This window comes from Myotis myotis, unplaced genomic scaffold (assembly GCF_014108235.1).
Source record: "Myotis myotis isolate mMyoMyo1 unplaced genomic scaffold, mMyoMyo1.p scaffold_m19_p_17, whole genome shotgun sequence".
Lineage (NCBI taxonomy): Eukaryota > Metazoa > Chordata > Mammalia > Chiroptera > Vespertilionidae > Myotis > Myotis myotis.
Window position 1 is genome coordinate 453,786 of NW_023416321.1, and position 23,383 is coordinate 477,168.

A 23,383-nucleotide genomic window follows, 5' to 3' on the forward strand; every position below is an offset into this window, starting at 1 on the left:
TTTCTGCTCGTACTACCTCAGTGGTGTTTATGTTTTTCCAGCTCCAGGTGGAAGTTTAGATGATTTTGTGTCCTAATAACGAGCACTTTAATGTGTAACTTTCTTCTCTGCTGCTTTGCCTGCATCCCAGGAGCTCTGACTTATTTTTATTCAGTTCAGAATAATTTCTAGCTCACCTGGAGATCTCCTTTTTGTCCAAAGGGTTATTTAAAGGTATGCTTTCCTGCTATTAATCAATACAGTAATTTAGCATTTTGTATGACTTCAATTTTATTGTCAAAAATTTAAGATTTTTGCTGAAGTGTGTTTTATGGCCCAGACTGTGGTCTGTGTTGGGGAATGGTCCACGTGCACTTGATCTAGACCAGGGGTCCCTGAACCACGGCCCGCGGGCCACATGCAAATACAAATATTGTATTTGTTCCCGTTTTGTTTTTTTACTTCAAAATAAGATATGTGCAGTGTGCATAGGAATTTGTTCATAGGGTTTTTTTTTTTTTTTAAATATATTTTATTGATTTTTCACAGAGAGGAAGGGAGAGAGATAGAGAGCTAGAAACATCGATGAGAGAGAAACATCGACCAGCTGCCTCCTGCACACCTCCCACTGGGGATACGCCCGCAACCCAGGTACATGCCCCTGACCGGAACCGAACCCGGGACCCCCCAGTCCGCAGGCCGACGCTCCATCCACTGAGCCAAACCGGCCTCGGCTGTTCATAGTTTTTTTTAAACTATAGTCCGGCCCTCCGACGGTCTGAGGGACAGTGAACTGGCCCTCTGCTTAAACAGTTTGAGGACCCCTGATCTAGAACATAGATGAAAAAACCCTTAACAAGATTCTGTGAAAAAGCAAAAAAAATTAGCAAAAAGAACGCAGCAATATGTAAAAAGAGTGTAAGTGGGTAATCCATCACGGTAAGTGGGATTTATTGGGGGTGTGGAAGGCTGGCTTAACACCTGAAAATCAGTGTCATTCGCATATTCACACACGAATGAAAAATACGCAGAGAGCAGGAGACAAAATCCACATCCATTCATGAGCAGAAATCCGCAAAACTAGAAATACAGAGATTGCCGGGGTTGCGGGGGAGCCGGGGGAGCCCGGAGACGGCGTGGGTCCCGCGGGCTGGCGGGACCTGACTCCACGCCCGCCCCTCGTTCCTGCCCAGGCCCCGCCCACGCCACTCGAGGCCCCGCCCACGCCAGCCGCGTCCAATCGGCAGCCCGCTGCCACGGTGCAGTTTCCCCCCCAGGTCTCTGCGGCTCCTCCCAGGCTTGAACTTCCCGAAAGACAGCCGAGCGGCCCAATGAACTCTCACGACGGCCGGAGCGGCCGACTGGGGAGCCAATCCGGGAGCGGCGCGGGCAGGAAAGGCGGGACTTGGTGAGGCCCAGGAGGAGGAGCCGGGCTGTTTGCTGGTTGCTAGCTGCCGCCGCTCGGCTGCTTCATTGTCACCTCGGGCCTCGGTGCCGGCGCCGGGGCGGGGGCGCGAGGTCGTCGGTCCAAAGCGCGGGTCCCGGGTCCCAGCCAGGCGGCCCCGCGCCCGGCCGGCTCGCGCAGGTGAGGAATGTGCAGGTGAGAGGCCCCTGCACAGCGAGGGGCTCACCCGGGGCCGCTCTCGGCTTCCCGGTCCACAGGCTCGGCTCCCGCCCCCTGAGCCCGACCCCGGGAGCCGGGAGCTGCGGAGTGAGAGGCTGGCGGGGCCCTCGGTCAGCTCGGCCCGCGGCAGGCGGAGGCCCGGGCCCCCGACCCCGGCCCCCGGCCCAGGTGAGGGCCGCCTCGGGAGCAGGTGAGGTCCGGCCCGGGGTCCCCGCGGGGAGGCTGCGGTTCCGTCCGGAGCCCGCCCGCCACCGCCGTGGCCGGGCAGGGGCAGCCTGCATCCAGCGGGCGAGGCGGGTCCGGCCTCGGGGAGAAGGGGTGCTTCACCCGCACAACCGGACACGCAGGCCTGGGGCCGCGGGCCTGGTGATGGCGGGGCCGGCCTCTGCGCTCAGCTCGGAGGCCGCGGGGACCGTGGCTGTGTGCCCGCCAGAGCCCTCGGTGGCCCCCACGGCTGGGCTCACTCCCCTGCGGCCTCCCCGCTGCCCGCTCCTTACCCAGGGCCGGTCCGTGCCAGCAGCCGGGGCCACAGGCCTGTCCTCACGGGCTTCTGCTCTTCCGAGGGCTCAGACAGCGCACAGACCAGCCTGGGTGGCCAAGTGGCCATGGCCAGGTGGCTGTGGCCGTGGCCGTGGCCAGGTGGCTGTGGCCGTGGCCAGGGGGCTGTGGCCGTGGCCAGGGGGCTGTGGCCGTGGCCAGGCGGAGCAAGCTAGAGCAGGAGAGGGAGCGGAGAGTGGGGCCTGTGACACCCCAGGGAGGGGCCGGGCAGAGGGCCGCTGGCCGAGGTCCCTGGGTCCCCGTCCTCGGCGGCAGGGAGGCTGGTGGCTGAAGCAGAGGGAGGGGCAGAGGGGCCGTGAGGGGCCACGAGCGTCGGCATCAGATCTGAGGGGGGAGGCGTCTGGACTCTGTTCTCTGTGCCTGGGGCCAGCAGAGGCTTTTTAAAAAAATGTTTTTTTATTGATTTCAGAGAGGAAGGGAGAGGGAGCAAGAGAGAGAAACATCCATGATGAGAGAGAATCATGGACCGGCTGCCTCCTGCCCGCCCCGCACTGGGGATGGAGCCCGAAACCCAGGCCTGTGCCCCGACCGGGAAATCGAACCGCGACCTCCTGGTTCCTAGGCCGACGCTCAACCACGGAGCCGCACCGGCCGGGCCCAGCGGGTTTAAGCTGGGATAGAAGGTGACCCGAGACGCCGTTCAGAAAGGCCAGCTCTGGCCGCTGTGTGGGAGGGACGGGGCGGCCGTCTGCGTGGGGAGCTGGGGACAGGGGCGTGTGGGACCCGCCAGCCCTTGAGGCAGAGGCTGTCTCCTAGGTGAGAGGGTGGGTGGAGGAGAGGCCAGGGCAGAGTCAGGGTGGGGGGAACCCAGACTTCAGGGTCCAGAGAAGGGAGGGCCAGAAGGGAAACCCCGCAGGGCGGCCTCGCGGGGAGGGGAGAGCGGACGCCGGACCTGGGAGCTCATGGCTGTCCTGCGGGTTCCGAGGAGACGGAGGGGGTCCCGTGCCCGCATGAGTCTGGGAGTCGGTCCAGATCCCGGTGGGTCACACCGTGCGCCAGTCTCCAGCTGTCCTGTCTGACCCCGTGAAGAGGCTCTTAAATGTCCATTTCACAGACGAAGACAGTGAGGCTCAGACAGGGTGAGCCTGGGAGGGGTGGGCTCGGAGAGCTGGCCGCACCCAGAGGCTGCCGTGTCCCGGAGGCCTTGTCTGTGCTGCTCATCGCTCGCAGCCCTGCTCTGTGCCTGGTTTTGGGGAGGAGGGGACCCCCGTCTTCCCAGGGAGCTTGGTGCCCCGGTCCCCCTGAGGCCTGGCCAGCGGCCGCGTGCACGGACCGGTTCTGCGGGGCCCTCATTGCACTTCTCCTCACCTGCCCAGGGCCCTCTCGTCCACCATGAAAGGCTCCCAGGCCACCAGCAGCCCCCCCGGACCCCCCGAAGGCAGCCTGGAAGGCTTGGACCTGAGTCTGACGGGGCTCCCTCCACCCATGTCCCGACGCCCCAACAGCGCCTCTGCTGCCAAGCCTGTCGCCCGCTCCATCTCCGTGGCCACAGGCAGCGAGCCGAAGAGGAAGGCGCTGGTGAGTGTTGGAGCTGGGGCGTCGGGTCCCGGGGAGTGGCCGTCGGGGTGGCATCTGACTTCGGGTGAGCCCCACACCCCAGCCCGTTGCCCATCCAGCCCTGTGACCTCCTGGGGAGCAGGGAGGACCAGGGGGCGAGGCCAGGCCCTAGGTCTGCCGGGGCCAAGCTCGTGCCAAGTTCTCTCCCTGCATCGACACGGGTTTGTTTAAATCCGCCAGCAGCGGGCTGGCCTGCGGGGCAGGGGACAGGCTCCTGGAAGCCTCGGGGGAGCCGGTGGGCAGGCTCCAGGCCTCACGCACCTGCTCCGGGGCCTCCGCCAGATGGGGGGGTGGTGGGGGGGCTCCCCCTTCTATCCAGAGGGAGCCTGATGGAGGCCCCGCGGCTCCTGCCGCCCCCTCGCCCCCCTCACCTCTCCCTCTAAACCTGTTCTGCACGGCCCGCACGGCGTGAACAGGCGACACCATGGCCACGAGGTTGGTGGTTTCCCCTTGTTGCAGGAGGCCACGGGGCCCGGGAGCTCCAGGGCCATCAACAACCTTCGCAGGTCCAGCAGCACCACGCAGGTCCACCAGCCTCAAGCCAAGCAGGCGTGGGCCAGCCCCCTCAGGTAACCTCTGACCCCTCAGGCAACCTCTGACCCCCTCTGGTAACCCCCACTTGTTCCTGTCCGGCCTCTGTCAGCCCTTCTTCCGGCCTCACCAGTGTGGGCACTGGCCGGACAGTGGGGCCTGTGGTGCCCTTCACTTGGGGCCAGTCCTGGGGGCAGGCAGGTCGTGTCCGGACCTGTCGTCCCTGCGTGTGGAGTGTGGACTCGGGGCCGCCGTGCCCTGCCTTCCACGCCCCGCTTCCTGGCGGCGCTTTTCCCGGGGGTCGTGGCCACGGGCAGAGCCTCGCCACTTCCAGGCTCGGCCGTCAGATCAGGACCCAGACATGCCGCCTGAGCCCCAGGCTCGGGGACAGAAGTCCCTGCTGGTGACCGGCCGTCCCCGCTGCCGTCTGACCCAGGCCGGCGGAGCCCCCCGACTTCCTGATGCTGTTTGAGAGCAGCTCCGGTGGGAACCAGAGGCCGGCCGGTGTGAGCAGGGCCTCCAGCGAGAAGGGGGCCACGTGGAACGTCCTGGTGAGAGCCGGGCAGCTGAGGGGCCGGAGCGCGCCTGGCTCCCGCCTTGTTCTGCTGCCCCTGCGGGGGGCGGGGGTGTGCATCCCTGACCACAGCTTCCCATCTGGAGAGGGGCAGGAGCTTCCTCCCAGCCACCCTGGCCGGGTTTGCGTGAGGCCGCGGGGGCAGGGAAGGGCTGGGGCTGAAGGCGTCTGCGTTCACCACCAGGACGACCAGCCCAGGGCCCTCCCCTCGCCGCCCGCCGCCCGGAGTCCCTGTGCCCTGGACACGCCGGCGGGCCCACGGAGGAGAGAGGGCACCGTCTCCCTGGCGCCCAACTTCACTGCCAACAACAGGTGCGCCCTCCGCAGGTGCCCATGTGGGGCAGGTGCTTCGTCTTGTTCACGGCCAGGCCAGAGCGCCCTGGAGCGCGTGAAGGAGGGAGTGAGCGAAGGAGGGAGGGAAGGGGGGAATGAATGAATTAGTGAAGGAGGGAGGGAGGGAGTGAATGAATGAATGAGTCAGTGAGGGCGTGATTGGCTCTCTCCCCGAGGGCCCCCAGGAGGGGCTGCAAAGGCGTGTCTCGCACAGGCAGGCTCTGTGCTGGCCCCGAGCCCAGACGGGCACGCGGCTGGGGGGCTTTCCTCCTGGGGAGGCCAGGCCCGGGGAGGGAGGGGGCACACGCGGGCGTAGGGACTCGGGGACCTGACCCGCCTCTGTCTCCTGCAGGAGCAACAAGGCGGCCGTGGGCAACTTCGTCACCACCATGGTGCACAACAACCACGGCCCCGCGGACGCAGCGCCCAAGAGCTCCAACCGCACGGCGCCCTCCCTCAAGTGAGGCCTGGCCCCGGGCTGCGTGGGCCCTGCTGCCACCGTCACCCCAGAGCGCTGGGGGGGGGGGGGGGGCACAGGCTGGGACTGGTGGGCTAACGGCTCTGGGTGGAGTCCCTCTGAGGAAGCCACAGCCACCCCGTGTCCCGGGCCCCCTGGCCGAGAACAGAGCCCAGGCAGGTCTCGGCGGAGCGGCCGGAGTGCGTGGCCCCGTGTGCTCCGTCAGGGACGGCCACGGTGATCTGTGTGCCGCCAGGCGGGCACTCTGGAGGGCAGGTGGCTGTGGGACGGAGCAGCCGGCTCCCCTTGGGCGGTGGCGCCTCCTTGCAGGCCCCAGGCCGAGGCGGACAGAGGCCCCGGCGGTGGGAGGGCCGGGTCAGCGCCATGAGCCTCTCTCTCTGCCTCCTGTCAGCAACCTCGTCAAGGCGGCCACCCGCGAGGGCGAGGGCAGCGGCGGCGGGAAACCACAGAAGAACTCGGCCAGCAGCAACCACGGGGCCCGGAACAACGCGGGGGCCGCCGGGGGCCTGCTCAGGCGGCGGGAGGTGACGGAAGAGGAGGCTGAGAGGTGACCCGGGCTGGGGCCGGGGCGGGGGGCTCAGGCTCCAGTGATGGGACTTCCCATGTCACGGTTGTTTAAAATACACACTCTGTCCGATCCCGTTCTCGGGAACATCTGGAAAAGGCAGCACTGTAGGGACGCGGGGCACCGCGTCCGCAGCGGAGGGGCTCTGGGGGCGGAGACATTCTAGCAGCAATCCCCCCGCCCGCAGCCCGCTCTGCGGCTTTAATGAAAACCATCGAATCACGTACTCAGAACGCACCGCCTTTGTAGCTTGTGAAGGAAACTTCAGGAAGGCAGTTAAACGTCGAGTGGGAATAAGACGTAGAACTAAACCCAAGAGAGCCCTGGGCGGCCCAGGGACGTGTGGCGAGTGCTGGGCTCGGGGGGGGGCTCCCGCTGGGGTCCGGCCGTGTGTCCCTCTGGGTGGGGAGCCGCTCGGTGACAGTGAGGACCTCCCTGGCCGGGCGGCCACCGCCTGCTGTCCCCTCGGTCTGGCCCCGCCGAGGCAGCCCCAGGCGGGAGTGGAAACTCAGTCCTGGAGCTGTCCTCACAGCATACGCCTGCCCGAGTGGCTCACGTGGTACAAGCGTCCAAACGGCCCTGGGCAGAAAGAGGGCCCTCCCCCTCCCCTACCTTAGAGTGTGGGGACCGGGCCCTGGAAGCAGGGGCAGGAGAGGCACTGGGGGAGGTCGGAGCTCTGCACCCCCACCTGCCTGCCCCTCGGTGAGGCCCCTGAGCGGGGGCCCTGTGTGCATGTCCCCAGCAGGTGGCCGTCCCACCCTGGGCGCTTCGTTTGCGCCTGGCCGGGCGCCGAGGCTGAGGCTTCTTGTTTAAGCAGCGCCATTGAGTGTGATTCCTACACCGTGTAGACCTGGCGACTGTGGTGGAGTCTGTGCGGGCGGGGCCCTCGGCCACTGTGCACAGGCCCCGCGTCTGCCCCACTCCTGAGTCTGCTCTCTGCTAGGTTTATCCACCAGGTGAACCAGGCCGCCATCACCATCCAGCGCTGGTACCGGTACCAGGCCCAGCGGCGCCGAGCCCAAGCCACCAGCCTGGGGCACCTGCTAGCATCCAAGCTTGAGGTCGGTGTGGGTGTGAGCCGCGCCGGGGGCGGGCGGGAACCTGGGGCCGCGGGATTGGAACTAGACGGGCCGTGGCCCCCACCTGTCGGCCCACACCTGTCGGGGGCCCAGCCTCCTCCTTGCCCTGAGCCGCTGCCTCGCTCCCTCCGTCGGTGCGGCCTGGGTGTCGGGAAATGCCGGCCGGGTCCATCCCGGCTGAGGGGTCCAAATCAGTTTCTGGTTTTGGGGCCCCTGCTCTGTGATGCAGAGCCGTCCCCTCGCCCGGAAGAGCCACCGAGAGGGTAGCTTGTCTTCTGTGGGTGCAGAGATCCAGGTGGGGGTCTACGGGGTCTGGGGTGCCATGGGAGCCCACACCCAGGCCAGCCACCCCTTTCCCAGGGCCAGCAGAAGCGGCGGGCAGAGGGCGACCTGCTGGACCTGCACCGGCAGAGGGAGGCAGCCCGGAAGAAGGCCCGCGAGGAGAAGGCGCGCCAGGCCAGACGGGCAGCCATCCAGGTGCGGGGCGAGGGGCTGGGCCTCACGAGCCCGGTGCGAGGGTGGGACCGAGGGCCAGAGAGCGGCCGCACCCCGGGGGGGGCCCGGGACACGCCTCGGGCAGCCGGCCGCGGAGGGCGAGGGCCGCTGTCTGGTGGGCGAGGCTGCTCACGGCCGCCCCGCAGGAGCTGCAGCAGAAACGAGCCCAGAAGTCTGGCCACGGGACCCAGGAGCCGGGGAAGCCCCAGCCGGCCCAGGAGCCGCCCCTGCGGCCAGGAGACAGCGCTCAGCAGCCCCCCAAGGCCAACAACACGGGTGAGCGGGAGAGCCCGCAGCCCTGACCCTGCCCCTGCCCCCGCCTCCCGCTCTGTCTCTGGGGCTCTGGTCGCTGGAGTGAGCTGTGGGCGCCCACCCCTGTGGAGGAGGCCTCGCTGGACGGCACCCGGCCTGCGCCCCCCTCTGCTCCGCGAGGCCTCCTCCCAGGGCTCCCCCGGGTGAGGTGACGACGCCCTTTTCTGCTTCACAGGGGCCAGCTCCCGGACCCCGGGCCCCGAGGACCCCTGCCAGCCTATCCCCGACGCCTCCCCAGAGGCCCAGCGGCTCCCGGACGACAAGCCACAGGTGTGGTCACAGCCCTTCCCACCCAGCCTGCCCTGCCCCTCCCCTGCCCTGCCCCTCCCCTGCCCCTCTCCTGCCCCTCTCCTGCCCCTCTCCTGCCCCTCCCCTGCCCCTCTCCTGCCCCTCTCAGCTGGAAGCTCAGAGGTCAGGTGGTGGCCAGGCCCCCACACACCTCACTCGGCCGCCCGTCTGTCTCCCTGGCGGTGGGTCTGGGCACGCCGGGTCCTCGTGTTGAGTGGGTGCCCGGCCTCACCCCCACGGTTCTCGGGTGGTGTCGGCCTCTTAGGGCCGTGCCAGCTTCTCCCGCCCACCCGTCTGCCTCAGGACACCAGCGCCCAGGACGCGGCTGGTGAGGCCCTGGAGACGGGCGGCCCTGGGAGCAGGGCCCAGTGCAGGGCGACCCTGGACGAGCTGCTGGACACGCTGAGGCTGCTGGAGGAGGCGCCCGAGCCGTTGCCCCGCCCCGGGGCCTACCATAAGGACAGATACGCCTGGAGCGACGAGGTGACCGGGCCCTTCCCCTGGCACCCGCCCCCCTGGAGGCAGGGAAGCCCACTGGGCCCTCCTGCTCTCCCTGGTCCCTAATGAGGACCAGGCGGGGCCTTGGCGACCCCCGGCACCCAGGGCAGCTGAGGCGTAGGGCCCCGGGGAGGGGGGCACTGTCTCCGCCAGCCGAGCCCCGTGAGGGTCCGAGCCACCCGAGGGCCCTTCCTTCCCATCCAGGCCCTGCTCTCCCCTTCCTTTACCCCACCCCCTCCCCGCCTCCCCTGCGCTGCCTCCCCGCTCCTGCCCCGGGGCCCCAGGAGCTCCTGGAAGGCAGCCCGAGTCCCTCCGCAGGAGGACGACGCCAGCTCCCTGACGGCCGACAACCTGGAGAAGTTCGGGAAGCTGAGTGCGCCCGCTGGGCCCCCCGAGGACGGGACGCTGCTGTCGGAGGCCAAGCTGCAGAGCATTATGTGCTTCCTGGACGAGATGGAGCAGTCGGGGCGGGAACGGCCGGCCGCGGCCCCCCTGGTGCGCGGGTCCCCCCATGCGCACGGGTCCCCCCAGGCGTCCGGGTCCCCCCGGGTGTCTGGGTCCCCCCAGGTGCGCGGGTCCCCCCAGGTGTGTGGGTCCCCCCAGGTGCGCAGGTCCCCAGGCAGGAGGGGCGGCAGGTCTCCCCCCGGGACCGCACCTCCTGACATAGCCATCCTCAGGGGCTCGCAATGGAGGAGGGGGGGCCGCGGTGCCTGGAGTCTGCATCCGAGGTGAGCGCGTCTGTGATGCGGCTGAAGCTGGAGGTGGAGGAGAAGAAGCAGGCGATGGCGCTGCTACAGCGGGCGCTGGTGAGCACCTCGTCACCCCTACATGCCCCCAGCGCCCTCACGCCCCCACCGCCCTCACTCACTGACCGTCCCTTACTTGTCACCACCAGTCCCCGCTGGCGCGTCCTGCCATGGGCCGTCACCGCCTCTGTCCCAGGCTGCCCTCTGCGTGTGGTCTGAGTGCCGCCCCCTGAGTGGCCCTTACCTTCTGCGTCCCCCTCCCCACACCCCCAGGCGCAGCAGCGGGACCTCACCATCCGGCGGGTCAAGGAGACGGAGAAGGAGCTGGGCCGGCAGCTGCGGCAGCAGAGGGAGCACTACGAGGCCACCATCCAGCGGCACCTGTCCTTCATCGACCAGGTGAGGCCGCACGGGAGCTGGGCGCAGGGGGTGGTCAGGGCCCCTGGGGTCAGGGACAGGGTAAGGGACAGGGTGAGGGTGAGGGACAGGGTGAGGGTCAGGGACAGGGACAGGGTCAGGGACAGGGACAGGGTCAGGGACAGGGTCAGGGACAGGGACAGAGTTAGGGACAGAGTTAGGGACAGGGTCAGGGTCAGGGACAGGGACAGAGTTAGGGACAGAGTTAGGGACAGGGTCAGGGACAGGGTCAGGGTCAGGGACAGGGTTAGGGACAGGGACAGGGTCAGGGTCAGGCTCGGGGACAGGGTCAGGGTCAAAGACAGGGCCTCGGGGAGCTTCTAGGCCCATGGCCTTCCGGCGGGTGTGTCGCCCTCTCTGGAAGCGGGCGGTGTGTCCCCTGTGGGGGGAAAGTGTCCACTGCTCGATGGGCTAGTCCCGTGGTTGGCAAACTGCAGCTTGCGAGCCACATGTGGCTCTTTGGCCCCTTGAGTATGACTCTTCCACAAAATTCCACGTGCAGGCACGCGTACGGTGCGATTGAAACTTCGTGGCCCATGTGCAGAAGTCTGTTTTCGGCCTGGGCGAGACTATTTTGAAGTACTGTTGCTATTTGGCTCTGTTGACTGATGAGTTTGCCGACCACTGGGCTAGTCCAAGGCTCATAGCCCTGCCTCCGGGCCCAGCATGACGGGCGGCAGCAGGGTCAGGCGGGCAGGGCACACCTGGCTGGCGGCTCAGGACCCACGAGTGGGAGGTGTCCAGGACCCAGCCCCTGAGCTGCTCCGTTGCGTTCTGGCCGTTGAGTCCTGGGTGGCTGCGCCCGGTGGAAGCTGGAGGCCTCAGTGAGGGCTGCGAGCTCCAGCTCACCCTGCGCTCAGCCCCGCCTCTGCCGGGTCCTGTTCTGGGCAAAATGCCAGGTCTGTGAGGAGAGGAGGGAGCCCAGAGGGACCGGGAGGCCTCAGTGGTCATGAGGGACACTCCACTCAGCTCTGCCAGGGGCCATGGTGCTGGGGCGTGGAGGGGGTGACAGCCGTGGCCCCTTGCCCACATGGGCTCGGGGGGTGGGGGGTGGCCCAGCCCCAGCTGACGTGCTGGCCCCCAGGCGGGGGGAGGCACCATGCAGGTGTCGGCGGTCACACGGGCGGGGCCTCACCTGGGCGCCCCTCCCGCCCGATGCAGCTGATCGAAGACAAGAAGACCCTGGGGGAGAAGTGCGCGGCCGTGGTGGCCGAGCTGAAGCAGGGGGAGCAGAGGCGCCAGGAGAGGGAGGCCCAGATGCGGGAGCAGCACGCGCTGGTGAGCGGCCGCGGTGCCCGCCTGCAGACCAGGCCGCCGAGCCTCTGCCCGGCCTCAGAGCCCGTCACGGGGCTGTGCTGGGTGCAGTGCCGGCGCCACAGCCTGGGCGGGGCGGGTGCCGGCTGTCCCGCTCCCGCAGCTCCTGCCGACGCCCGTCTTCTTGCTGGTAGGAGATCAAGAAGCTCAAAGAGCTGATGAGCGCGACAGAGAAGGTGCGCAGGGAGAAGTGGATGAACGAGAAGACCCGGAAGATCAAGGAGATCACGGTCAGAGGTGAGAACGTGGGGTCAGCTCACGGCTGGGGGGCCGCGGGCTCGGGCGGTGCCGGCCCAGGAGGTGCTGCGGGCGCTCAGGTGGGGTCAGGGCTCCTGCCACTTATCCCGTGGCTCCTCCCCTCAGAGAGCGGGTCCCAGATGGATGGGGCCTGGCCCTCCTGCACCGGTGCACCCTCTCCCCTGGGCTCCCTCCTCCCAGGAGCCGGGGTACTGCCAGGGCCCCCCGCTGCCAGGGTGAGGACGGGGTCCCTGCAGCGCTGGGCTCCTGCCCCCAGGCCTGGAGCCCGAGATCCAGAAGCTGATCGCCAAGCACAAGCAGGAGGTGAAGAAGCTGCGCAGCCTGCACGCGGCCGAGCTGCTGCAGGCGGACGAGCGGGCGGCCCAGCGCTACGGGCGCCAGGCGGAGGTGCTGCGGGAGCAGCTGGAGCAGGAGAAGGAGGCGCTGGCCCAGCAGGAGCGCGCGCGCACCCAGCAGCGGTGGGTGTCCCCCTCCCGGCACCCCACAGGACACAGGGGCCACGGTCCGAGCAGAGCTGGGGTGTGCCTGGAGCCCAGAGGGAGTTTGGGACCCCCAGAGTGAAAACGGGGACCCAGAGCGAAAACGGGGACCCAGAGCCGAGCTGCAGCCCCGCACGCGTGCCAGGAGGGCGGCAGCCACACCAGCCGGTGCTGAGGGACCGTGCCCTGGGCGGCGGCTGGGTGGCCGGAACCAGTGGGTGCCGGGCAGGGTTCCCCTGTCCCAGCCGCGTGCCCAGCAGTTCCTTCCTCTGCAGCTTCGAGCAGCAACTGGAGCAGGAGCAGCGGGACCTGCAGCAGCTGCGCCGGCGGCTCTACAGCGAGGTGGCCGAGGAGAAGGAGCGGCTGGGCCAGCAGGCTGCCAGGTGCTGGGGGGTGCCCGCTGTCCACCTGCCCCCCGCCCCCCGGCAATCCCCCACCCCGCCCGCACACTGACCTCCGCGGGCCTGCAGGCAGCGGGTGGAGCTGGAGGACCTGCGGCAGCAGCTGGAGGAGAGCAGTGCGGCCAGGGCCCGGGCCCTGCGGGCTGAGCTGGACAAGGGGCGGGAGGAGCTGGAGCAACGGCACCAGGTCTGTCGCCCCGGCCATGCCAGCCCCGTGGGGGAGCCCTGCTCGGGGGCGAAGGGGAGACCCTGCAGGGCACGGGGGCGCAGCAGCTGGGGGCTGCTCTCATGGTCGCCCGCCCGCAGATGGAGCTGCAGGCCCTGAAGGACCAGCTGGAGGTGGAGCGGCAGCTGTGGGAGGCCAACTGTGCCAAGAAGGAGGTGGGCACTGCAGGCGGTGGCGGCTGGCCGGCCCCTTCCCCCCAGCACCCGGCGTCAGGGTGGGTCTGCCTCTGGGGCCTCCCCTGGGCCCACTCCTGGGTTCTCGCCTGGCGGTTCACCCTGAGCGATGCCCAGCGCTGCCCCAGCCCTTCCCCCAAGTGCCCGGGGCACCAGCGGGGCTGGGGCAGGTCCAGGTGACCCCGAGGGGAGCGTCCCTCGCCCTCCTCTCCAGGTTAACTGCCACTCAGACACCTGCGGGTGCAATTGCCCACCGCCCTGGTGACGCCCTCAACGTGGCCAAGCACGGTCCTGCTCCCACAGCCGCACTGCGGGCTCGAGCCTGTGAGCTAGCAGGGTCAAAGGGCACGTGTGAAACTTGCCGGAGTGCCCAGATGTCCAGTGCCCGCCCTCGTCTGAGAGGCCGCCCCCCTGATGCCCTCACCCCAGTCATGGGGCGCCCGGCCACCCTCAGCCCCAGATGAAGCCCTGTTATGTGTCCGGCCCTCTGCCGGCGCCCACCGCACCCCTCGGTCCCCATTGGGTCCCAGTGACAGGACCGGGCCCCTCCCCTGTGGACGGATGGGGCCTGGGGTGGGGTGAGGCCCCCTCTGCCCCTACGAATCCAGCCCTGAGCCTCCCCCCGCCCCCAGGAAGCGTGGCTGCTGAGCCGGGAGCGGGAGCTGAAGGAGGAGATCCGGAGAGGCCGCGACAAGGACATCGAGCTGGTCATCCGCCGGCTGGAGGCCGACATGACACAGGCCAGGGAGGAGAGCGAGAGGGCCGCCGAGAGCCGGTGAGCCTGGCCCGGCGGAGACGGGCACCGTGCCGGCCGCCGGGGCTGTGGGGGCCTGACTGACCCACGCCTCCTGCAGCGTCAAGCGCCTCCGAGACCAGCACGAAGCGGAGCTGGCGGAGCTGGAGCAGGCGCAGCGGAGGCTGCAGGACCAGTGCGCCGAGCTGAGGGGGCGGCTGGCGGAGGCCGAGGGCGAGGGCGTGCGCCTGCAGGGCCTGGTGCGCCAGAAGGACAGGGCCCTGGCCGAAGCGAAGGCGGTGAGCGGCCGGGCGGGCGGGTGGGCGGCGGACTCCCGTCCACCTCGGGCTCCGGCCACGGGCACGGCCACGGGCTCACACGCGCCCGCCGTCCCCGCCACCAGGTGAACGAGCAGCTGGCGGGCGAGCGGAGCGGCCTGGCCCAGGTGCTCCGCCTGGAGTTCGCCGACCGGCTGGCCGCCTCCGAGGAGGAAAACCGGCAGGTCAGGGCCGAGCTGGCCGAGCTGCGGGCGCAGCAGCGGCTGGAGCTGGAGCAGCTCCGGCGGGAGAAGCAGGCGGAGCTGGAGGACGTGCATGCCAGGTGGGTGCTGGCCTGAGGGGCGGGGGCGGCAGGGGGGGCGCAGCTTCAGACTGGGAAGAAGCCAGGTGCCCGTGGGGGCCGGGCCGGGCAGGTGCCCCCCGTGTGTCTCCAGGGGGAACTCCGGCCCCGCCTGGGTGAAGCGGGGGCTGTGCGGGAGGTCTGGAGGCCCCCACCGCCCGGGCCCAGCGTCCCCCTGGCTCACCTGCCCACCTGTCTGCCCACCACGGGCCCTGGGAGGCGACATGGCACAGCCAGGCCCCTGCTGTGGGTTCTGACCCGCAGGGGCTGGTTCTCGGGGGTCACAGCTCCTGTCCCAACCCCTACGGACAGCCAGTGCCCGCAGTCAGCAGGCCCCGGGGGCGGGCGTTGGGCAGGACAGCTGCCCTCCTGCTGTCGGGGGGCGGGGGGGAGGCCCCCACCAGCCTCCTAGCTGCACTCGGCTGCAGCCCCCAGAACCTGCTGTGCGTCCACAGGGTGAAGGCGGCCCTGGCCAAGAAGGAGGAGGCTGTGAGCAGCCTCCGGAAGCAGCACCAGGTGGGTCCGCGGCAGGCGGGGGGTGGGAGGGGGGGCTGGGAAACGGGGGTCAGCCCAGCCTGACCCCATGCGTGTCGCAGGCTGCGGTGAAGCGGGCCGACCACCTGGAGGAGCTGCTGGAGCAGCGCAGGCGGCCACTGCCCAGCGCCAAGTGACACCACCTCCCGAGACCGGGACAGGACGGGCAGCAGCTGGCGGGGTCCGGCAGGAGGTGGACCTGCCCTCCTTCCCTCTGCCCTGGGGCCCTGCGGCGAGAGCGCTGTGGCCGCGTGTGACAGTAAAGAGCTGTTTCTTAATTCTCCGTGTCCTCTGCCTCCTCTCTCCTGGGCCCTGGGGCTGCAGGCCTCCCAAGGCCCCTCCGCAGAGCGGTCTGGCGAGGAGGGGGACCCCAAGTTCCCTGCCTGCCCTGCCACCTTGCCCAGATCTGCCATCCCAGCCTGGCCCTGGCTCGGCACCGGCACCTACCCCCACCCCCTGGAAGGAGCCCCGAGCCTCCTCCCCACCCGCCAGGTGCCCAGCCACGAGGAGGGGGAGCCTGGGGGGGGGGCGACAGCCAACGGGGCTCCCGGAGGCTCCCGCTTCCCTCCTGCTGGCCGTCTGGACGCGCTGCCCCGGCCGCAGGTGTGGGGCCTCGGCCGCTGGCCAGGAGCTCGCTCCTGTTCGCACGGTGGGGGACCCACTGCTGTGGGGTTGCTGCGGCTGCCATGGAGGGGAGCCGCTCCCTCACTGTCCAGGGCCCTGGGGACTCGGCTCTTGCTGGGGTGAGTCCCAGTAACAGTCACCCTCAGGCCCGGCCGGCGGGCTCAGTGGCTGAGTATTGAACTATGAACCTGTAAGTCATGGTTCAGCCCCGGTCAGGACACACGCCCGGATTGCGGGCGTCCCCTGTGGGGCCATGATGTTTCTGTCTCTCTCCCTTCATCTCTGAAACCAGTAAGAACGTCTGTCTGTAAGACGTCGCCCTCAGGCCTGCTGCCACCGGGACATGGGGCAGAGGCGGGCTCCTTGGGGGCCGCCCCCGGGGTCTCGGGGCCTCCGTTTCCTCTGCGCAGAGGGCTTGTCCTCCTGGCCGGACGGGTCCAGTGATGGGCAGGCGGGGCTGTGGGGCTCGGGGAGGCTGGGCTGGGCCTTGGGCTCAGCCGTTCAGGGGTCAGGGAGACAGAACGGGCGAAGAGCCCCCAGCACAGGAGGGACCGGGAGGGCTGCGGCCTCAGGGGCTTAGGCCAGGAGAGGCGGCTGACAGGTGGGAGTGGGGGCGGGCAGAGGCCGAGGCAGGCGGGGACGGGGGCTCTTCCTGAGGAAGAGCTTGGGGAGAAGGGGGAGCAGGCGAAGGTGCAGGGAACCGACCCTCGACGTGTCTAGCCCGGAGAGCGTGGCCCAGGGCACACGCCGGGGTCCCCCTCGGCCACCCCTGGGGCTGCAGGGTCCCGAGTGGTGCTCACGCGGCTGCTCTGTGGACCCTGGTGGCCCAGGGACCGGCCTGGCACGAATCCTGAGCAGAGCCCAGCTGGGGTGGAGCCGGGGGCAGGGAGGGGGGCGGGCACCCTCTGTGGCAGCTGCAGGGACGTGGGGACCAGGAGGCAGACGAAGGGCTGGGCCCGCTCACCGCCTGCCCCCAGCACGCAGCTCCCCACACACAGGCCACGCCCGGTCGTTCATATCATGCTGGTTTATTCCACCCTCGGCCTCGGCGGCCCCTCGCTGGCCAGGTGGGCGTGGGGCTACTTCTTCTTCGGGATTTTCTCCTTCTTGACGAGCTCAGAGAATTCTGGAGCAGGAGACAGGTTTCCATAGGTGACCCCTGCCTTGTGCCCCCCAGAGCCCTGCAGGCCCGACCAATAGGTGTGCCCCCTTTCTGAGCAGGGACCCCACAGTCCTGGGGGCCTGCGCCCGCCCGCCCGGGGCTCACGATGGAGGGTCTCTGTGGGGACCCTGCACATTCCCTGAGAGACTACATCCGCTTCAGTGGGGAAACTGAGGCAGGGAGGGGCTGGGGGCTAAGTCCTGAGCAAACCTCTCAGCCTGTGGAGCCTTGCAGTCACCCCACAGGTCAGGGTTTGGGGATGTGGAGGCCTGGGGGTGGGGGGGCCCACAGCTGGCAGGGTGTCTGGGCTCTGGGCTGTGCTCCCCCTTCCCAGGGCCACTTGGCTGCCTGCCCTCCAGGCCCGCGGCCGGCAGCTGGGTGACCCGAGCCTCCAGGAAGGCCTGCCGCCCCACGAATGCCACTTCTCCCACGGCAGCCCCCACCCACACCCATTGCCTAGGCCGCAGCCCTCCCCAGCCCACCTCCCTCCTGCGTCCACCTCTGGTGTCCCCCCACCCCCACCCCCATAATCTCAACACTCGGCCTGAAGCTGCCCAGGTGACCTTCCCCAAAGCCAGCCCCGTGGGCCCCTCACATCCAGCATCTCTGAGACTCAGTTTCCCTGTCTGTGACTTGGGGGCTGCAGCCTCAGGGGCTTAGACCAGCAAGAGGCGGCTGACAGGTGGGGGGGTGCCCATCACAGATGGCTGTGCGCTTGGGGGGACGGGTCAGCGCCTGGCAGCGGGGAGCCACTCCGCTCTGCCTCGGGGACGGTTGACCGAGAGGGACCTGAGAGACCCGCCCGCGCCGCCCACCTTCGAAATCAATCCTCCCGTCGCCGTCGGTGTCGGCCGCCTGGATCATGGCCTCGGCCTCCTCGTCCGTCAGCGGGGCGGCGGGCCCACTGCTGGGGATGGTGGACAGGACGTACCTGGGCCAGGCGGGCTCCGGTCAGAGCCGGGGTGTCCGCCATGCCCGACAGTGTACAAAGGGCCCATTTTACAGGGGAAACGGCCCAGCCGGCCGGGTCTGGTGCTGTCCCTGTGGCCCCGCCTCTCGAGAGGTCAGTGGGGCTCACGGAGGGTGCGGGGTCTGCTGGGCGGGTGTGGTGGCCCTCGGCACCGCCCCTCCCCCCCCCACGCGCGCGCAGCTGTTACTTGATCTCGTTCCACTCGATGAAGCCGCTCTTGTCCTTGTCCAGCGTCTGGAAGGCCTTGCGGATGGCGCCCTCCAGCTGCCCCGAGGCCTGGAACTTCTGCATGTGCTCGAAGAACTTGAGGTAGTTGAAGGCGCCTGGGGGAGCAGGCGAGGTCAGCGGTCACCGCCCTGGCCGGGCCAAGGGAGACCTGGCGGGGGGGCGGGGTGCGTGGGGCGGGCTGTACCGTGGTGCCTCACGTCCGTGGGGAGCAGGCCTATGTCCTTGTCCGACAGGGACGTGCCCATGGCCAAGGCCACCTTCTTCATCTGCGAGGAGAAATCGTCGTCCATGCTGGCCCTGCGGGGAGGAGCCAGCTCAGCGCGGGCACAGCCGGAGGGCGCTCCGTGGGGACCCTGCCCCCTGACCAGACGCCCAGCTGCCCTCGGGGCCCTGGCCTTGCAGAGGCCCCGTGCCAGGCCCCGAGGAAGACGAGTCTGAGTCCCGCCTCCTGCTGGCCACAGTGAGGGGCTCCCCCATGTCACAGAAGAGACAAGGGTCCGAGTGGCAGGTGACGCACACAGTCCTCTCCGCTCAGCAGGGGTGGCCGTGGCAGCGTCTGCTCCCTCCGTGCTCCCGGGCTGTCCTTCAAGGCCCATCAAGCTGCCTCCTCCGGGAAGCCTCCCTGGTGACCTGAAGCCCCACCTCCTCCGGCCAAGCTCAGGCCCAGGCTTGGCCTCACACTCCCGGACCCCAGGCCAGGGGGTCCCGGTCGTCCTGGCTGGATGCTGACTCTGGGGTATGCTGGGCCCGGGCCCATCTGGAGCTGGACTGAGGGAGGCCCAGAGACCCCATCTAGCAGGGTGACCCGCCCCCTGTCCCGGCCTCAGAAGGGCCCGCTGAGGTGCATCTGCCCACAGCCTCTGGCGAGGTGTGCGTGTCCCTGTCCCACTTCATGCGGGGTCACCGAGGCAGGCCCTCCCCCCAAGCAGCCCCCCCAGGCAGGCCCCGAGGCTGGCAGGAATCCCAGCTGGGCGGGTGGGGGTCTGGGCACAGGCAGGGCCAGCAGCCGGGACCAGGCTGTCCTGTGCCCCTCACGGCGGAGCCTCATGCGCTGCTGGGCTCTCGGGTTGCTGTCCCCAGGGGGGGTTGGGTTCTGGGCTCATGGAAAGCAGCTATTTCAGAGGCTCCTTGGCCCTCGGGAAAGTTCACGGGTGTGGAGCCTTCTGGAACATGCTCCCGCCCCGCGGCAGCCCTGTGGCCTGCGGGTCGGAGGGGCCTGGGCTGGACTGGTCCTCGCCCCGCACTCAGCACCTGGGGTCCCCCTCTGACCCCGACTCAGCCACGCTCCCTGCCGCACAGGCCTCGTGCCCACCCCTCGCAGGCCGGCCACGCAGCTGCCTCCAGGCTGGTTCCCGCGGGGCTGCCCCCCTCCTCCTTTTCCCGCCTTCTCTGGACTCCCTGGGGCCCCCGCAGACCCCAGGGCCTCCCCTTGTCCTGTGGGTGAGGACGGCACCCCAAGATCAGGGTGAGCCGCGTGGGGCCCAGCCACCCCTTTCCGCAGGGCTCACCTCCGCCTGCTTCCCTCGAGGCTCTGGGAGGCGTGTCAGGCTGGGGGCCTTTATACCTGCGGCCGCCCGGCCTGTTGACAGCTTGGGGCTGCAGCTGTCCCCCAGCCCTCCCTGGCACTCCAGCCTGGCACTGGGTGCCCCCCAAGGGCTCGCTGGCACTTGCACACCCAACCGGCTGGGCAGGCTGGGCATTGGCAGTGCCTGGCCTCCCGGAGCCCAGGGTGGGGGTGGAGAGAGCAGACAGGGTTTCTGCTGTCACAAGAGGTCCACCTGCCTGTGGCCTCACAGGGTGAGGGGCTCGTGGTCCCCGAGGTGGTGGCTGGGCCCACCAGGGTCACTGGGGGCGGGGGGCCGGGGGGCCGGGCCAGGAGGGCTCCGCGGGCACGGGAAGCAGGGCTGTGACCCGCAGGGCCGGCCTCTCTCCCCCAGCAGGTCCTGTGTTTCTGTCACTGCAGAGGGCGTTCTGGTGTCTCTGTCCAGGGCACCGTGTCTCCCAAGAGTGGGGTGACCAGGCTGAGCATCAGAAGAGTCCATGTGCCTGCACCTTCTCCCGGAGGGTCACCCCAAAGCTTCCAGCCCAGCCGTGCCCCAGCCCTCACACTGCGGCCTCGTCCTGGCAGCATGGACGCCCACGTGTGTGCCCCGGGGGGGGGGGGGGACTGTTCTCGGCGTGTGCGTGCCGCCCTCGTGCCGCGTGGAGGACGCCAGTTACAAAGGCCCCTCGCACCGCGTGCCCCGCTCCTCCGCGTCAGCGTCCAGAAGAGGCGACGGCTGGTGCCGCCGGGCGGGAGCAGGGGCCACAGGGCGCTGGGGTTTGAGGGCGCGGAGCAGGCTTGATCTGGGGCGACAGAGACACTGGAGGAGACGGCCGCGCGGCTGCACCGAACGCGTGAAATGCCACCGGGCTCTCCGCGAACCGTGGTTTCTCACGTGACGTTACAAAAATATAAATGGGCAGAGTGAGAAATGGTGCTTTTAATAAAGTGTGAATTAAACACGATCATAATGAGGCCAGCGGCACGGAGGGTCTGCAGGGGGAGGGAGGGAGGCTGTCCTGGCCTCCAGCCCAGGGACGGGGGGAGGGGTGAGCGCGCAGGCGCCTAGAGCAGCACCTGCCCCGAGATGACAGATGGCCGGTCCCTGGGCTGCTCCTTGCGTTTCATCTCTGTCCACAGTCGGGCAGCCCCTCCTCGCCCGCAGCCCTGGCCCCGGCCACTGGCCCCTGCGCTGGGCTGAGCCGGCCTGGGGGCCATGGACCACCCAGAGCCCGGGGACCTGCTGTCTGTGTCCAGGAGGCTCAGGTGTGGCCCTCAGGGTAGGGCACTGGGCAGACGGCAGGGGGTGGCTCTCCTGGCCCCCTCCCCCCACCCCAGTTCAGCCGGCACCCCTGTAGGGGCAGCCCAGTCGTGCCGGGCTGGAGACAGACATGGACGAAACTTGCTTTTCTCTTCCCACAGCCATTTCCACTCAAGGACGAAGCTCTTCCAGGCCACCCTCCCCCCCCCAGGATATGCGTGTCCCCTGGGGAATAGGGGGCCCTGGCCAGGCCAGCTTGGCACCCCGACACCTTCCTTCTCCTGGGGTGGCTCTACCCGGCCTTCTGAGGTCTCCTTGGCAAGTGTGGGTGGCCCCCTGACCCCCACCCTGCGGGGCACAGCTGCAGTGGCCGGCTTGTCCGGGAGGGGCTGCCTCAGGCCAGTTGGGGTCCGGGACAGCCTTCCCCTTCCAGCAACCCACCCCCCACACACATGGGGGGGCAATGTGCCTCACAGGGCACCTGGGGGGCGAGTCCTGGCCAGCAGGGGTGTCCCTGGGCCCCGTGACGCCCACTGGGGTGCCCGGTATGTGGGTGTGTGGGCTGGACCTGGGGTTATAGGTTTCACATGGTGCTGCTCCCCTCCCCACGGCCTGCCCCTGTGTCCGTCACCATTGGAGTGGGGTGACTGGTGACCCCAAAAGTCATGTATGTCTGTGTCCCTGTTCCCGCCGTCCTGGGATGGGCCTTGCTTTGCTGACGGGACCGAGTTAAGATGAGGCCAAACCGGATTGCGTGATGGTGGCCCTAAAGCCGACGGCTGGTCCCCCACAGAGGCCCCGAGGAGCCGGGTGCCGCTGCTCCCACAAAGGCTGCTCCCCAGGAACTCAGGCCGAAGGTGCTGCACTGAAGTGGAACTCGTGGTATGGAAAGGGCCTTGGTCCCCAGATGGCCTGTGGCAGCTTCCTGGGGTGTAGCTCACACCGTAAAGCTCACGTTCTAGGGGGGCCCTTGGTGGTGGTGGTTAGAATTGCTTTTTTATTTATTAACCTTCACCCAAGGCCACGCTTGGGGGGGGGGGGGCGGGAAAAAAGAGAAACGTTGATGTGAGAGAGAAACACCCATCGTTGCCTCCCATTCACGCCCTGACCAGGAATCCAATTGGCAACCTGCCCGTGCTCTAACCACTGAGCACTCCGGCCGGGCAAATGGCTGCTTTCAGAATTTGTTTACAACCACAGCCTCTGACTCCTCACCCCACAGAGGCCCCGTGCCCCTCCCTGGGGGACCGGCTACTTTCCGTGTGGGGGTTCAAATGGCCCCGGACCCTCACGTCCGTGGAACCCTGTGTGGGTACCCTTGTGTCTGGAGCGTGTCCTTCTATGGACGGGAATGTTCCATGTGTGGGTCCACTCACCTGAGGTTTTGGTGCCTCATGTCACCTAAGTCCGGGGTGCCCCCCCCCACGCCCTGCCGTGGGAGGCCTCCCCCTCGCCTGGCTCATGCCTCAGCTGTCCTGGGTCTCGGCCCCGTGACCCCCCTGTAGATGCCGCTCCAGCGAGCACCCCTAGGGTCGTGGTGACACAGGTGTGTGGCGCCCTGACCCCCCACTGTGGGGCTGGGCCCCTGCGGGGCCTGTGGAGGGCGCTGGGATGTCCCCCCTGCCCCCCTGTTCAGGGGGAGGGCACCTCACCAGGGACTCTCACTATCCTGGAGTCAGCAGAGGCCAGCACAGTGGGATCCCAGGGTGGGCTGGCCCGTGGTCACCCCCAGACTGGCAGGTCCCTCCTCACCCCTGCGCGCCCTGCTCACAGGCCCTCGCTCCCCCTGCCCCCCCGACAGGTGAGGCCTGGGGTCCGGCACAGCTGGGGCCAGTCCTCTGCCCTTTCCCAGAGGCAGTGTCTCCATCTCCCGTGTGGGCTGGGCTTCACCTGGGCGCGAGGCGGCTTTCAGCCCGTCCCACTGGGGGTGCCGCCTGCCCCACTGGGGTGCTCCGGGGCCACAGCCTGGGGTCTGAGCACCTGCCCCCCCCCCACGACCTCTCTCTCTGTGGAGCAGCCAGGCAGCACCAGCAAGGACCCCAGGTCCCCCTCCTCCGCAGGCCTGGGGGGCACCCACAGCAGGGGACCCCTAATGTCTGAAGGAAGAAGGGTGCCCTCTCCCAGGGCCTGAGGGGCCTCCCCATCCCTTCCCAGTCCCTGTCCAGCCCCTGCCCATGACCTTGATCCCTGTCCTGCGCAAAGCCCAGCCAGCCCTCCCCGCCCCCCACTCCCACCCCCCCCCACCCCCGGGCCTGCCAAAGCGCCTGGCTCCTTGGCCGGGAATGAATGGAGGGATGGGTGAGGGGGCACCCACGTAACAGCCAACTTACACCCGGCTGCACCGGCCCCCCAGCTCCCGCGGTGGGAGGGGCCTCGGGTCCGGCCCCAGGCCGCCCGCTCCCGGCGGGCAAGATGGCGCGGCGGGGCCGGGGCCGGTGCGCGCGGGGCGGGCGGGCGGCTGCCCGGGGGTCGCGGCGGCGCGGGCACGGGCGCGGGCGCGGGCGGAGTGTGCAAAGCGGCCCGGCCCGACCACGCGGCCTCCGCACCTGCTGAGCATGGCCCCGCGCCGGCTGACCCCGCGCGTGGGCCCGGCGCGTCCCCGCCTCCTTGCGCGCTTTCACGTTCCCGCCACGGGCCCACCCGCGAGTGCCGCACGTCCTGGGGGGCCCCTCCCCGTGTCCCAAAGCTCAGCCGGCGTCTCCGTGACCCCCGCCTTCTCGGCCCCACCCCTTCTCCGCTCTCCCACCCTCATCTCTGCCCCCGCCCCCCCCCCCCCGCCTCAGTGCCCCCAGCCTGCGGGTCCCCCCGCGCCCACCTCCGTGACC

At 69.0% G+C, this 23,383-nt stretch overlaps 2 protein-coding genes across 12 annotated transcripts; one reads left to right on the top strand and one right to left on the bottom strand.

The window, feature by feature from the left end:
• The first annotated feature begins 905 nt into the window (after positions 1-905).
• CEP131 (centrosomal protein 131) lies at positions 906-15,050 on the top strand. 11 transcript variants are annotated; one of them, XM_036342170.1, is made up of 26 exons: positions 1,380-1,579; positions 3,478-3,679; positions 4,178-4,287; positions 4,686-4,800; positions 5,008-5,135; positions 5,509-5,616; positions 6,026-6,181; positions 7,143-7,260; positions 7,624-7,755; positions 7,920-8,049; positions 8,261-8,355; positions 8,677-8,856; positions 9,190-9,438; positions 9,549-9,677; positions 9,891-10,016; positions 11,196-11,312; positions 11,483-11,585; positions 11,787-12,064; positions 12,361-12,468; positions 12,560-12,673; positions 12,793-12,867; positions 13,518-13,660; positions 13,740-13,917; positions 14,022-14,218; positions 14,692-14,752; positions 14,833-15,050. In XM_036342170.1, exons 1-26 carry the CDS (start codon positions 1,572-1,574, stop codon positions 14,905-14,907), a joined length of 3,435 nt encoding a protein of 1,144 aa, XP_036198063.1. In that variant the 5' UTR covers positions 1,380-1,571; the 3' UTR covers positions 14,908-15,050. The 11 variants fall into 11 exon arrangements, with proteins under 11 accessions (XP_036198073.1, XP_036198074.1, XP_036198063.1 ...); XM_036342172.1 differs by having other exon boundaries at positions 1,380-1,564; XM_036342171.1 differs by having other exon boundaries at positions 1,382-1,579; positions 7,639-7,755.
• Positions 15,051-16,457: 1,407 nt separating this feature from the next.
• On the bottom strand, positions 16,458-18,459 carry PVALEF (parvalbumin like EF-hand containing). Its single transcript, XM_036338923.1, has 4 exons — positions 17,939-18,459; positions 17,714-17,849; positions 17,372-17,487; positions 16,458-16,520 (listed from the first exon to the last, which is right to left on the bottom strand). Exons 1-4 carry the CDS (start codon positions 18,348-18,350, stop codon positions 16,474-16,476), a joined length of 711 nt encoding a protein of 236 aa, XP_036194816.1. The 5' UTR covers positions 18,351-18,459; the 3' UTR covers positions 16,458-16,473.
• Between the last annotated feature and the right edge of the window lie 4,924 nt (positions 18,460-23,383).

Excerpts from the sequence above, each read along its gene's own strand:
- CEP131 (XM_036342170.1), top strand. Across the intron at positions 3,680-4,177 it reads AGCCGAAGAGGAAGGCGCTG|GAGGCCACGGGGCCCGGGAG; the intron begins GTGAGTGTTGGA and ends CCCTTGTTGCAG. Across the intron at positions 8,857-9,189 it reads GATACGCCTGGAGCGACGAG|GAGGACGACGCCAGCTCCCT; the intron begins GTGACCGGGCCC and ends GTCCCTCCGCAG.
- PVALEF (XM_036338923.1), bottom strand. The coding sequence starts at position 18,350 with ATGGGCCTTGAAGGACAGCCCGGGAGCACGGAGGGAGCAGACGCTGCC. Across the intron at positions 17,488-17,713 it reads ATCGAGTGGAACGAGATCAA|GTACGTCCTGTCCACCATCC; the intron begins GTAACAGCTGCG and ends CGCCTGGCCCAG. Across the intron at positions 16,521-17,371 it reads CGGGAGGATTGATTTCGAAG|AATTCTCTGAGCTCGTCAAG; the intron begins GTGGGCGGCGCG and ends CTCCTGCTCCAG.